General features: G+C 38.9%; 1 protein-coding gene across 1 annotated transcript in view; it reads right to left on the reverse strand.

Moving 5' to 3' along the window:
• The window catches only part of ntng2b (netrin g2b), a 73,433-nt gene that overhangs the window by 35,321 nt on the left and 24,737 nt on the right, over nt 1–13,375 (reverse strand). Inside the window, exon 3 of the mRNA XM_053479276.1 lies at nt 9,673–10,316. Coding sequence (XP_053335251.1) covers nt 9,673–10,316 — 644 coding nt within the window. The remainder of the gene's footprint in view (nt 1–9,672; nt 10,317–13,375) is intronic.

The raw sequence follows: 13,375 nt of genomic DNA on the forward strand, positions 1-13,375 counted from the left end.
GTCGTCAAATAGCGCCAGTCATACGCACGCACCTAGTCAAAAGACTGGAAAATATCGATTATGTAGTAGCTAAAACATGAAACAAGGCTTAGAGAGCTTGGTGAGAGCTCATCTCACATATAAATGCATTAACTCCTTCAGGAAAAACAAGCTGAAATTAATATAAATTGCCTGGCCAAAAAAGGTTGGCATTCAGCCATTTTAAAATATTGGCTTGCCAGTATTTGCCAGTGACAAAAACTGGGTTAGGACATGTCCAACAAATTATTAAAAGGATAGTGCTGAACCTTTAAATTTATAAAAGAACTGTGGGGAAAATGACTGAGCATGATCAGAGACGTGAAAGTAGAAAATCAGGAGTATGTTTCGTAGTAAAAATAAGAGCATGAACACACACATAATCAGTGTGACATTACTGTAACCCACAGGATTGGGACTAAACAGATGTGTGGCTAGAAAAAACATCACATGTTAGAGGAAAAGGTTAGGGAGCATAAAGATGGAACTTTGGAGCAACAGAAAAAGTGTCATGTGATCTGACGATTCCAGATTGGTCCTATTCCAGAGCGATGGATGCATCTGGGTAAAAATGGAAATTAATGAAGCAATGGACTAATCACGCAAACTGGTCATTGTACAAGCCTCTGGAGGCAGTGTTATGATCTGGGGTTGCTGTGTTTGGTTAGGTGAAGGCTCAGCAACGTTATGTGGCAATAAATTGAAGCCAACTGACGACCTGAAGGTACTGAATGACCAGGTTATCACATCTATGGGGTTTTTCTTCCCTGTTGGTATGGACACATTCCAGAATTCCAATTGTGGTCCCGAGGGCAAAAGGGATCATCTGCATACATACTGTATTTGGCAATGTAATGTACAGTATAAAAGGAACCACACATGCATCGAGTTATCATTTTGATCTAAACAATCTTATTTTTACTGTTAAACTGTTATTCGGAAGAAAATATCGTTTCCCTTTAGTAACAGAAATTTGGAACAATGCAGATGCCTTGTGCAATCTATCACCCCTAATTCCATTCAGAGAATGACAGCACTCAGCCTCTTTCTGTAGGCTTTAACAAAGTTGGAGGACACTTGTGGAGGGCTCCCGGATCATAATGAGATTCTCATTGAGATTCCGAGCTGTTCTCTGGTGAATCACTGTCTCCAATTGAGACCACAGATTGCAATAGAGTTCAAGTCTGGAGACTGAGTGGGCTATTGCAAAACCTTGATTTATGTTGCGGCACCAATTTCTTTGTCGATTTTGACGTGGGCTTTGGGTCATTGTCTTGTTAGAAGACCCAACCATGGCCTAGTTTCAGCTTTCTAACAGACGTAACGCTTGATTTTCGCATTAAATGATCTAGTATTGAATGGAACTCCTTATGCCACTGACCTTCACAAGACCAATGGCAGCCCAGCAGGCCATTAAGAAGCATTAGAGTGACACCCATACCCACCTCCCCAGGAGCTGTTGTGGGATAGCAGTGCATGCTTGATGGGAAACGGTAGGTGACTAAATTAGCTAAGCAAAAAGTGTAAAAGCTAAATACTAATTAGCTGATTTAATTAATTGGGGATTGTTTTAGATTCTTTCTTTCTGTAGTTATACTGTAATCTAAGAAAATAAGCTTATTACAAGCTGGTATGACATGCAACTGTAACATTATGTAAATCCCATCATTCATCTTTTCATAGCTTGTACAATTCTAACAATAAACCAGACATTTCTGCCTAGTCAGTATTATGTTTTTTTTTTCCCAGAGATATTTAAATTCTACTGTACATTGCTGTAACTGATCTCCTTATGAAATATTTACACAAGGTAACATTGTACCTTTTTATGGGTCGATTGCAGGTAATTTGGCTGTGCACTCATAACTCCCTAAGAGTCCATAAGAGTCCGTCTCTAATGATACCGTATTAGAAATTCCCCTTGTTTAACAGACTCGCTCTAATGAGCTGGAAGTTTTTACAGAGAATCTCAGCGCTGAAGTGTGTGTGCTTGGTCTATCCATTATAATTCTTTCTCATAGAAAAAGTACATGAATGTCTCGTTAAGATTTTTATTTTTTTTTAAGATTTTGGTAATTACTAATATATTTTTTTGGATTCCACATGGCTTCAAATTCACATGTGCAATTTTAGAGCATAATATACTGAAAAGCACTGTCATGTAATCACATATTATTCATACTGTATGTGTTGAAAGTGAGAAACACCCAACGATCCAAGTCTACACTGCTGATGATGTTTCCTGTGCCCAACTGTTGTGAAATTCTACAAGCTACCCAAGGATCTTAAATGACCATAGCAACAAAGTCTGCCAGTCCACCACCATCATCCAGTAACCAAACATGTTGCTGAACTCTGGGAATCCCCACTTTTTAACTGTCATTGATTTTCATCAAGGAAATCTCATGGAAAAGCTCAAGAGCTTCCCTCTTTGTTTGGCACAAGGGACAGTTTAACATCATGTCTTATCTCTTTACTGAGTCTAATATGTTTGGCATGTAAAAGAAATATTTTTATTGTAATCTTGAGGAAATTATTATGGCTTGTTTACGACAACATGAGAAAATTATGACGACATGTTTGCAATAACATGCATGCATTTCTACTGAAGAGGTCTTACAATTCATACATCCCAAAAAGTCACATACTGCTGCTTTAAAGTGACTATGGTTCACTATTTACTTCTTTAACAAGGTAACACGGGGATCAGAGCACCCTTATAGTGTGTGTGTGTGTGTGTGTGTGTGTGTGTGTGTGTGTGTGTTAATGCTCCAGCTAAAATACCTTTCATTTTTGTTCACTCCTTCTCAAAATAAAGGACAGCCTTTTCCAGCTAATTTATTTATTTATATATTTATTTATAATTAGGCACGATGCTTTCGGAATCAATTAAAGTCATTAAAAATATGACTTGTTCAGAAGAGTCAAACGAAGCTCTTGTAGCCAAGGATACATTAGCCTACATATCTGTGCCACAGCATTATGTCCCTCCCTCCCTCCCTCCCTCCCTTTCTCTCTCTGTTAATCCACTTAGCGTCACTGTATTTGCTGAGCTCGACTGATTGTCCAGGTCTCCTCTACAGCCCATCCCCATGAGAGACAGTTAAGCGAAGACAAAGGAGGAAAGCAGAGTGAGATGGAAGATGTATTTCAATTAAATATTACTCGAGCCTTTTTTGGGGGGATTTGCATTTTTTTCTCACAGCTTCCCACATAAAGCACTACTACATTTCTCTAAACAACTTTAAAATACACACACACACACACACACACACATAGTCCCTCTGTGATCAATAATGAGCTGACAGCTCTCTCCCTCTGCACTGTCATATCTACCGGCCCGGAAAAACTCATCGATTCTCAACTCATAGATTGGATTTCAGTGTGTGTGTGTGTGTGTGTGTGTGTGTGTGTGTGTGTGTGTGTGCAATTGTGTGTTTGTTTTTGTGTGTGTTTATTCGTTGAAATACACACACACACACACAGACACAGACACACACACACACACACACACACACACACACACACAATCCATACCTCTGCAACATCTCACCTCAAGGCAGCTTTTTCACACCATCTCACAGTGTGTGTGTTTCCCAGCTGCCACTACTACACTTTACTAAAGTATAAAAACCTGAAGAAGATACATTTTAGCCGTTTATAAAAAAGGTTTGTATGAAATCTGAACCATGAAATTTTGACACTCGATTTCAAAAAACATTTACTTCTATTCATTTTTACTTTATTTTGACTGTATAAGTGCAGGTGTCTATGCCTTATCACGTATTCTATAAATAACTTTGTGCTTGTGTCATCAAATAGTAGTGGCCTAACCTAGACATTCTGGAATTTGAGAATGATAATCTGAAAATCTTCTTTAACTCCCCCCCCCCCCAATCACACACACACACACACACACACACCTCCAACTCTTTATGAACAACTCTGATCAACACATGATAGTATCACCTTATACACTGTATTTTTAATAAACAGTTTTATGTAACCGTAAAGCAACAAATGTTATAATGTAATAAACTAAGTACAAATAGTGAATTGTTAAGCCTGTATCCTGATAATAAAACACTTTAACATATTGTACGCTGATCAGCCATAACATTAAAACCCAAAACATTAAGACCCTTAGATATGCCTATTCCCACAATTCCCTTTGCAGCATTTCTCCATAAGACCTTTGGGGGTGTGCTGTGGTGTCTGGCCATACCGGGATATGATTTGTAGATCCTTTGGGTGTCATGGGTTGCAAAGTGGGCCTTGATGGATGGGGTTTGTCTAGCCTGGTGCATTCCATTGATGTTTGATCGGATTGAGATCTGGGGAATTTAGAGGCTGCATCAACAACCTTGAACTCTTTGCCTGTTAAGCTTGATGCACCGCAGGCTATGATGTGCTGGGAGCTCTGGTGCCTTTCTATCAGGCCAACATAGACTTATTTCAACAATTTGTACTACACTGACTTTTCTGCAGGATCAGATAGGATGGGCTGGCCTTTGGTCCTCACAGACATACATAAGTCCCGAGTTCCCATAATCCTGTCATCAGTTTACTGGCATAAAATTGATAATCAATGTTATTTAATGGAACTGGTGGTGGTGCTAATGTTATGGCTAATCGGTGTACATAAAATAAAAAAGTAGTCCTTGCAACATGTAGGGATACATGTTAAATGCATAATTTTTTTATTATGCAAAAATATTTTCGATGATTTTAGTTTACATTTTAGTTTACTATTTAATAGAAGAACCTACCATAACATTAACCCGCCACTCCATTAGGGACACCTATATACTGTACCTTTATATTCCTGCAGTTACCCAATTAGCCAATCATGTGACAGTAACACAATGCAAATCATTATGGTGAATGACAGGTGAAGAGTTTTAGTTAAAGGAAAAAAACATAAGATTTCAGTGACTGTAACATGGTTGTTGATCCCAGATGGGTAGGTTTACAGAAACTGCTGTAATCTCCTAGGATTTACATTTCCTACACTGTGGGACAGTCTTTAGAGGTCATACAGAATTGTACTAAAAGCAAAAAGGCGGCAATACCTTCTACTAGGAAGTCTAAAATAAAACACTCCTAACAACTGCGGTGAGCAGAAATGCATCTCAGAATACACAACACGCTAAAAAGAAATTGCTCCTCGTTTTGTCTTTTCAGTTTCAGTGAGGATGTGTGACATTAGCCTTAAATTCCTGTTCGAAGGTAAACCTAGTAACCTGGTAAATTCCCATGGTTCACCATGGTGTGCATTCTGTGATGCTTTTCTGCTCATCACAGTAGTCTCATTGTCAACTTAAACCAGTCTGATCTCCTCTGACCTCTCTCCTTAACAAAGCAATTCTGCTCCACAAAAGCGATGCTCACTGGATTTCTTTATAAAAAATATAAAAAATTCTATATAAACTCTAGAGACTGATCTGCATGAAAATTCTAGATCAACAGTTTCTAAATTCCTTAAACCTGACACTAATAGCCATCCCAAGGTCAAAGTCACTGAGATCACTGAGATTTTTCCCAATTCTGAAGTTGGATGCTTATACCATTGTACTCAGACATTGTCTGAGACATGATTTCTTTGATGGTAGAATGATTTTAGATGAATTTGGGAAAATATTGCAATAATGTTTAATGGCAAATGAGTTTTTGTACATAAGGATATTGAAGTAACAAAGGGAAAAAAAGTTAAAAACAAAACCGAAATATAAGTCTCCTGTAAACGATGCACATTTGTCCTGAAGTACACAGCCTTAAAGTATTGTTGACGTTTTTTCGGCAGTGCAAACATGATGTTCTACATTAAAGAAGGTTAACAATCATATAACTGTCCTTTTACATTAATCTAATTTAATGCACTGAACCACCAAAATAGCTCAGTATAAATAACATTACATTAACAATGAGTTAACTTTCCAAATAACTAAAACATGAGACTGTGCAGCACATTGGATCTCTCAATGTGCTAGTAACTAAAATATTTATGATTTGTTAGGTCCAGAATCACCGTGAGACTTTTCAAATATCAGTATTTGTACTATAGAAGGCTGAACTACAGTAAGAAAATGTGTGTGGCCTGGATTATTTGTAGGTGTGTGTGTGTGTGTGCGTGTGTGTGTGTGTGTGCATGTGCAAACGTGCAAAATATTACTGCTGCACTGATACACACACACACACACACATGCACAGAGGCATATGTGGGTCAGCTCTCAGATGGCAGACTACTTTGTGATGTCATTAAAACTCATCACGTCATACTGTGCCGAATCGAGAGTGGCCATTTCAACACGCTGGGATTTCTCTGAGTCTCACACCAACTTGTGAAGACTTGCTTAGGAACAAATAAGACATTTTGCAATGCCCAGTGAACTAAATGCATTTTGCGTATCTGTGTGTGTGTGTGTGTGTGTGTGTGTGTGTGCACGTGTCTTTAAGTGTTTGAAAAATAGAATGTTTGCATCATTTATCAAAGCAAGCTACAGCATCAGCATTTGAGAAAAAACATACAGAAATATACTGTACACATTTTGGATTGCACTCAGCCAGGAAAAGTGTGTGTGTGTGTTTGCAGTTACGCAATGTAAGCTCAAGTAAAATGAGCTGTATCCTAATACTGAGATATAAAGTGCCTGTATGCGGGAGAATGACAATAAATCATGCAGGGAAAACTTGTTCTTTATTCACAGGTTTGATGCACACTCTAAAATAAGTGTTATCTCTATTAGAGACTGATGAAAACACACGCATACACACACACACACAGAAAGAGAGAGTAATAAAATCCTTCCTACCGGCCTCAACAATATTACTCCTTTATTTTTCCTGCATGTTATTAGCAAAACCTGGTAGGGTTTGGTCCTGCTGTATATTACAGTACAATAAGAAAAGGGGAAAAAAAAAAAAAAAGATGGTTTTAAAAAAGTGACCTTTTGAGCAACCAATCAACCATCCACCGGTATGATCTAACTATAGAGTTTACACAGATTGGTGCCAAAAAAAAAATAAACTTCTGGCAGGAATCCATTCATCATGAGAGATGTCTGTGGAAAATGGCCAGACTGGTTTAAGCTGACACAAAGCCTACGATAAGACAAATAGCCGCTCTTTATCATCACTCTTTTGAGGGGAAAAACATCTCTAGTTTTGAGAAGGTTAACCATATTGGGTTCCACACTTGAGCAGGAATCTAAGGGTGCTTTCACATCACAGTGACCTGGCCCGGACCCGAGCACACTTAACCCCACAGTTCAGTGTTTGTGTAACGGGAACACTTTGTGCACAGGCACAGGTCATCTTACCATGCATGAGTCCATTCGAAAAGGTGGTCTGGGGCATGGTACAACTTAAATTAAATATAAAATCCACCGAACATACAGGTTTATAGAATGTGACGCCATCAATGCGCCTGTCTCCCCCAAAACTCTGGAGTACCCACAGCCTCTATAGTTCAACCTCTGAACTATACAGCTATAACTGACAAAGTACTTAGGCATGTGAGAGAGTCAATCTTAATGTTTTTTCCCCCAAAATATCAATAATATACCATTTAGCACGGTATAATGTTAAATAATATTGATCATAGCATGTAGGTTGAAATCCTTATTTTCTTTATTGGCGGCTGGAACACCATGTGCATAATACCGCCTGCTGGATCGGAGAGTGTAAATACGCAAGTGTAATCACATACGAAACGATCTTGTTAATGTGAAAGCCGGCCAGTGGGGAAGAGGAGAGGGAGGAGCTATCGTGCCTATCCATTGTATGAAGCAATCATGCCCAGTGTGAAACAAGTCCAATGCCGCTGTGGGCACTAAAACTGGAGAGATGATAATTGGGAATTTTTCTAATTTAATAACTTTGTATATATGATATTCTTCTTGAAGTTTGCTTTATATTGCAGTTTTCCATTTTTTTTTAGCTTCCTGTAACTTCACACATTAGCTCCAGTCCCATATATAACAAATTCGTATGATGCCAGATGACTGATCCATTCACCCTTGGACAATTTTGTCTGTAGCCTGTCATTATACTTAATCATAAAGGACTGAAAAGTAGACATCCACATTGTATCTTTTTTTCTGTTAGTAGTTAATCACAGATGTCAAAACAACGCCTGTGGGCCGAAAACCAGCCTGCTGCCTTATTTCACACACCCTGTGCAAACTTAGGAAAAATAACACTGAAAAGGCCGGGGGCATACTAATACGCAGCATGTTCACAGCAGAGCAGTATTAGCATGATATAAAGATCGAGTCCAAATTTCATAATGCATCATCATTTACATGTGTGCAACAGCACTGACACCTAGCCATTTACTTCTTTGCTTTTTTTTTACCCCCAATGTTCCAGCGGGATCACCTACAAAGAAACTTTGATTAGGTACCAAAGCCAGTCACAGAACAAACTGAAGACCGAACACATGCTTATTGCGATCATAGGGTGTGAATTGGGATTAAAATAAATAATGCTTATATTATAAAATGCATAAAAAAGGTTTTAACTTAATCAAGCTCACATTACCACATCTGAAAAAGTCAGCTTACTCAGCTACTTAGGCTACTGGGGTATTAATATACTTCTGCTAATTATGATGTTTATCTAGAACTACTATGCTAACACAGTAACATACTGAGCCAACACACACACAGAGGAGAGATGTTCTGCTTAAGCAGCCATGCCTGAGGTTAAACAGCAGTGGGAAATTTCATAAATACACAAATGGAGCACTATATGCACAACGCAGGTTTCAAAAATATGTTCGAGGTATAAAGTGCTGCCGGAGTTTTACACTACAGTTAGCTAAGAACTGCCGTGTGCTTCAGCAGGATGGCCAGGATGTTTATCCCAAATTATGTAAAATGTGATATATAATGCAATCTCAGTCATTTTGAACTGTTGCATGATTGTTGGTTAACTAGGATTTTTACCCACAACAATTCCTAAAGTTTACTTCTTTTTGATGCGAGAGATTAGTGGAAGTTTGTCAGACTGGTTCGAGCTGACAGAAAGGATATACAGTAACTCGGATAACAACTCTGTACTATTGTGGTGAGCAGAAAATCTTAGAATGCACAAAACCTTGAACTTAGAGGTAAGATTCTACAGCAGCTGAAGAACATGTCGGGTTGTGCAGGTACACAAATGGCTGGATCAGAACCTGCGACCAACAACATGAATCCTTGCCTTGTCTTAACAGTGCAGGTGAAAGTGATGTCATGTTGTGAGGAATGTTTTTTGGCACACTTTGGGCCTGTTAATACCAATCAACAATGGTTTACATGCCACAGCCTATTGAATTATTGTTGCTGACCATGTGCATACTTTCATGGCCACAAGTCACCCATTTTTTCATATCATATTATAATGCACAATGGCACGTCAAACTGGATCAAAATTTTTTTTTTGTTTGTTAAATTTTATATTATTAATGAAACCATAAGATTTTTTAAACAAAAATAAATTATTTAAAAGTACCGTTTATGGCCAATACAAGTCATTCAAAAGTGCTAAATTGGGCAAAAACTGAGTTGGACAACTTTCTACTAGATTCCAATTTTTTTGTAAATTTATTTCATTAACTCAAGGTATTTATTGCTTTAAGATCTCTTAAAATGTTTGCTGAGTTCCTTTTACCTGGCAGGCACCTCTATGTTGGAGATAGCGTAGAAGTACTTCAACAAATTGCTCCTTTGCACGTATGTTCCTCCGAGTGCTGGCTTAAGCAGACGCAGACGCAGGTCAGTGAAGGTAAAGAAGTCGCGCAGGCCCCTATTACTCTCAAATCGAGCTCGCAGACTGTCCATGTCACGTAGCCGGTGGCCAGCAAAGATGGTAAAGCGGGTCCGTGCCTCAAAGCGCACCACTTTATCACCTTTGGCACCCACCCAGCGAGAATAGAGTTCGGTGCAGATGACTCGTGTTGCGTTGGATGCTGTGAGGTCACGGGCCCGTTGTGGCATCATTCCAAACACCTCGATGCAGTCATCGGCATAGAACTGATATGGCTGCCATGTGATCCCATGGTCCAGCGACTTCTCCAGCGCCATCGCCGTAGGGCGGCCATACTCAAACGTTATCTCAATGTCATCGGTCAGCTCCAGGCTCTTGTTCCATGACAGCGTGATGTTGGCCAGCAACGGCTCAGGGTAGCGGATCCACGTCTGGGTCTGCCAATATGTGACAAGGCCACCACGCTCACGGTCCTGCATTAACTGGGGTGGGTGCGCCAGGTCTGGGTTGGACGCGTCACACTCATCACTGCACAGATATGGGTTCTCCTGAAAAATACAGAGAAAACAGAGGAAAGGCAGTATAAAACAAATGACTTAAATATAAACTAATAAGTAGGTAATAGCGCTATGCTAATACAGTATACTACAGTATATGTTCTATTATATACTGGCAGTCTAAATGTTTTCTCAGAGTAAAAGAAGAATTTCAGGGAGGGCGTGAGAACATTATCTGCTGTGCTGGCAGTCTTTCTGATATGGAGGAAGCAGGCAAAAATAAACATTATTCTTGATGTCCATGTAACTATTCTGTGTTTCCATCAACAACATTTTCATTAAGTTCAATTCCTTGAAAAATATAATTGATCACATTATAGTCAGCAATAGTATTGTATCTAAAGCCTCTAATGAAAAGATGTGTAGGAGACACATGGTTACGATTAGTGGCTCAGTGATTATAGCTCTGTGTTACTAAACAGAAGGTCGAGGGTTCACACCACAGCACTGCCATGCTGTCACTGTTGGCTTCTTGAGCAGAGCCTTAACCCTCATCTTTTCCGGTGGTACAGTATCATGGCTGACCCTGTGCTCTGACCCTAACTGAAAGAAGGAATTTAAATGTGCTATAAAAAAAAAAGTTGTGCTGACGAATAAGGACTTCTTATCCTATCTTATACACACAGTACTGTAATAATACAGAAACTCCAGATATGAGATTAGACAATTATGATGTGAAAAGTACATTATTGCTATGACTAGTTAAACCCAAAAAGTACCATCTGGCTGTTTGTGAATTTTGGGTTTTTGTGCTAGCTGTTCTTGGCTGTGCTGCCTCTTGGGCCTCGTGTGACTTGTTCGGAGCTTGTGCTCCCTTCTTTCATTATAAGGGACAAGTGTGCCTCATTAGGGGAGGACATAGCCTTTTAAAACAGAAGTCTCTGGCCATGTGGGAGGAAGAGGACATGTCTGAAGGCTGGATCCAAGCTGAATGACTCTAACCTCAGGGTTAAGGGTATTTTAGGTTGCGACGTTTGCACAATGAGTAAATAAAATATCACCAATGCCATGTCCACCAGTTTCTGAGTATATATATATATATATATACACACACACTCTGCCTGGCCAAAAAAAGGTTTTAGAAGGGTCAAATTATTGCAAAGAAAAAGAACAGAATAGCAAAGAAAACAACTAAGGAGATTTTAATCTACTAGAACTGGTTTTAAAAACCCCTTCAACACATTAGCAAAACCTGCTGAACCATCATATTTGTGGGAGAAATGTGGTGTGGGAAAAAAAAAATCATGAATGGAGATCACTTAAACACTTAGTAAAGTTGTGAAAGCAAGAGCACTTGCTAGGGAGCATACAGACATTAGACATTGGAGCGATGGAAAAAGGTCATATGGTCTAATGAGTCCAGAGTGATGCTATTCCAGTGCGATAGGCGCATCAGGGTAATAAGTGAAGTGCATGGAGTAATGCACCCATCATGCATAGTGATGCACTGTAAAAACCTCTGGAGGCAGGGTTATAATCTGGGGTTGCTTCAGTTTATAAGATCCAGGAACAGAAATGTTATTTGGCAATAAAATAAAGTTGGCTGATGACCTGAAGGGGTATTACATCTATCACATCTACTGTATCTATATTTCTTTTCTTTCCTAATCACACAGGAATATTCCAGGTCTGAAATTGAGTGGTTCTGGGAGCAAAAGTTATAGTTTGTACATTGTGGGCTGTAATCAAAGCTAAAGGTGAAAAAAAAAAAAAAAAGTAAAACAAAGTCACGTGCTGTACACGCACGCACACACCGTTACCTCCCGTAGTATGTTTCGGGTATGTCCCTTGTGTGTTGGTTCCCATTACTTTCAGGTCCTGGGATTGGACATCCTACCTGTCAATCTTAGTTTCCAGCGCGACAGCGATTCCCGTGGGAACTAATGAGGCAGCCCTAGTCGAGTATGAGAACCCGGAAGTGACGCAGCCAGCGGCGCGGCTTCTCTCTTTCCTTCATTTATACTGAATGATGCTATATACTTCCGGTGTTTCGAACATCATGGCGGTGATTTGTGATTGGTCTGTTTTACGCTAAGCTCTCTGTGTGTATTGTTTTCGTCTGACTCGGTGTCGAGTCAAGGGTAGTGCCCTAAGGATATACACAAGCAGCACGTAGAGTTTTGTTTTGTTTAGACACACTACTTAAAAGTTGAGAGCTAATTGTTATAGCAATGAGCTAACAATAGCCCAACAACTGCATAGGAAACTGTAACACACACACACACACACACACACACACACAGAGTATGCATTTATGTATGTTTCTTTCTCTGTTTCTAATTTGCTGTTTTGTTCTGTTTTTTAATTGCCACACACAAATGAAACTAATTACTCTTCATTTTATTTGAAAGTGTGACAATTAAGGTGAGGAAAACCCTGGTTATACAAAACACATGACCTGTTTGCCCAGACTTTAACAATGTAATAACTACTGTAAATTACTATTTGTAGAATAAACAATATTCTGAGCACTTTGGATATTAACATTAATTCACAATAATTCCTAATTGATAATTATCAGGACTAGTATTGGTTAATAATAAGAATGATAATCAGACACTATTCTTTATTTAATTGGCCTTTTATTGCCAATGAGCATTATAAAATATTACTGGACTAGTTTATTTGTACAGCATAAACTCAAGTATAAAAAATTGTTTACTTAATTTCATCTTGACATTTAAATTTTTTTTGAGCTTAAAATTCTTTCACTAGAACGGCACTTATGCTATTTTGTTTGTTTGACAGAAACACAACCATGTTAAATTTATGCAGGCGAATCTCATCTCTCAGTAAAATGTGTGAGTTGAGCACATGCATAGACACCTAATTACTGTACAGTATGTATAGTTTTATTGTAGTCATTTTGGCTGGGCTTGTTTTTGTCTTGATGCAATTACTTTAATGGATCTTTCATATTTCATAGCTGAAGTCTCACTTTACATATATATTTCATCAGTGACTCACAGTTCTTCACTGACTGAAAGCCGAGTTTGGGTGTCCTTTGGGCAAAAATCTGCCAAGTGTTTTTACCGTTCGAAGACGCACTT

The sequence above is a fragment of the Clarias gariepinus genome, chromosome 19 (assembly GCF_024256425.1).
Source record: "Clarias gariepinus isolate MV-2021 ecotype Netherlands chromosome 19, CGAR_prim_01v2, whole genome shotgun sequence".
Classification (NCBI taxonomy): domain Eukaryota; kingdom Metazoa; phylum Chordata; class Actinopteri; order Siluriformes; family Clariidae; genus Clarias; species Clarias gariepinus.